Here is a 1858-nt window from a genome sequence, read left to right as displayed (position 1 = left end):
CTCATGCCTGTAATCCCAGCACTTTGGGAGGCCAAGGCAGGAGGATCACCTGAGGTGGGGAGTTCGAGACCAGCCTGACCAACATGGAGAAACCCCATCTCTACTAAAAATACAAAAAAAATTAGCCGGGCATGGTGGCTTGTAATCCCAGCTGCTCAGGAGGCTGAGGCAGGAGCATTGCTTGAATCCGGGAGGTGGAGGTCGCAGTGAGCTGAGGTCGCGCCACTGCACCCCAGCCCAGGGAACAAGACTGAAACTCCGTCTCAAAAAAAAAAAAGAAGAAGAAGAAGAAGGAGAAGGGCTGGGTGCAGAGGCTCATGCCTGTAATCCCAAAACTTTGGGAGGCCAAGGTGGAAGGACTGCTCAAGCCCAGGAGTTAGAAACCAGTCTGGGCAACACAGCGAGACCCCATGTCAAAGGAAAAAAAAAAAAGGAAAGAGACAACAGCATTCATTTTCCACTATATGTTACTGCATTCTTATAAATCCTCACTTGTATATGATAACAGCAAATGAGTAAAAGCATTAGAACACGAATCACTAATGCAGCTGAAGCGGGAAAAAACAATACTCACCTACATCTTTCTTCTGTAGTGCTCTCTTCTTCCTATCAGAAAGCCACTTAAAGAAAATGAAGAGACTTTATTTTAAAACAAACTTTGCTAAATTTTTTTCAGCTTGCAAAATCAATACATGCTTATATTTAAAAATTCAAACTTTATAGGAATATATAACATATGAAGCAAGAAAATTCTCTAATCCTAACTCTACTCTTAACATATTAAATATCTCCTGGCTTTTTTTCTTATGTACACTTACATACATTAGATAATTTCTTTTATTTTTACTTTTTTAGAGACAGGGTCTCATGCTTGCCCAGTCTAGAGTACAGTGATGCAGTGTGACTGCAGCTCACCGAAGCCTCAAGCTCCTGGGCTCAAACAATCCTCTCACCCTTGCCTTCCACAATGCTAGGTCTACTGACACGGGCCACCAGGCCCAGCCAGCTAAGAAATTTTTTGAACGACAACCTTTTACACAAGAGAAAAACTAACCCATCTAACCTAATCCAATCTAAACTAACCCAATCCAATCTAAAGGAAAACAGAAAGCCTCAAATATTATCGGTTATAACTAAATATACAGAACAACTTAATTTATTTAAGTGAGAATTTAAAAAGTAAAACATTTATAGGAGAATGTTTCTTATAGAAATACATTTTTTACAAAGAATAAAACCAGATAAGTAACTGACCAAATAGCTGATACTTGGCCAGGCACAGTGGCTCATGCCTATAATCCCAGCATTTTGGGAGGCTGATAGAGACCAGCCCGACCAACATGGTGAAACCCTGTGTCTACTAAAATACAAAAAATTAGCCAGACGTGGTGGTGGGCACCTGTAATCCCAGCTACTTGGGAGGCTGAGGTAGGGGAATCACTTGAACACGGGAGGCGGAGGTTGCAGGGAGCTGAGATCTTGCCACTACACTCCTGCCTGGTGACCCCGTCTCAAAAAAAACAGGCTTAACCACTGGAAAACTAATGAAAATAAATTTAACAGCGTTAAAAATACAACAAAAGCTGATTAACTCCAGAATGGGAGATTTTTAGGTCAAATTGTATGAACAAAAATCACAGCCCCAAGTCAAAAGTGTGATAGGGCTGGAAATGAAAATTACCTTTATTCATCAATACATTAAACAAATATTTATTTAGTATACTAAATGTCAGTAATTAGGTATAGCAGTAGTAAATAAAACACGAAAAAAAAAAAAAAACCCTCTTGGCTGGCTGTAGTGGTTCATACCTATAATCCCAGCACTGAGGCAAGGGGATCACTTGAGCCCAGGAGCTCG

At 40.6% G+C, this 1858-nt stretch overlaps 1 protein-coding gene across 4 annotated transcripts in view; it reads right to left on the bottom strand.

Moving 5' to 3' along the window:
- The window catches only part of NOL10 (nucleolar protein 10), a 129230-nt gene that overhangs the window by 109441 nt on the left and 17931 nt on the right, over positions 1–1858 (bottom strand). For 3 of the 4 annotated variants that reach the window (XM_011965288.1, XM_011965290.1, XM_011965289.1), the window contains exon 2: positions 575–620. The exons of the other annotated variant lie outside the window; for it this stretch is intronic. In XM_011965288.1, coding sequence (XP_011820678.1) covers positions 575–620 — 46 coding nt within the window. The remainder of the gene's footprint in view (positions 1–574; positions 621–1858) is intronic. 4 annotated transcript variants of the gene reach the window in all.

The sequence above is a fragment of the Mandrillus leucophaeus genome, unplaced genomic scaffold (genome assembly GCF_000951045.1).
Source record: "Mandrillus leucophaeus isolate KB7577 unplaced genomic scaffold, Mleu.le_1.0 Scaffold72, whole genome shotgun sequence".
NCBI lineage: Eukaryota > Metazoa > Chordata > Mammalia > Primates > Cercopithecidae > Mandrillus > Mandrillus leucophaeus.
Note: the sequence above shows the minus strand (reverse complement) of the source record. Positions and strands in the feature narration are given on the sequence as shown.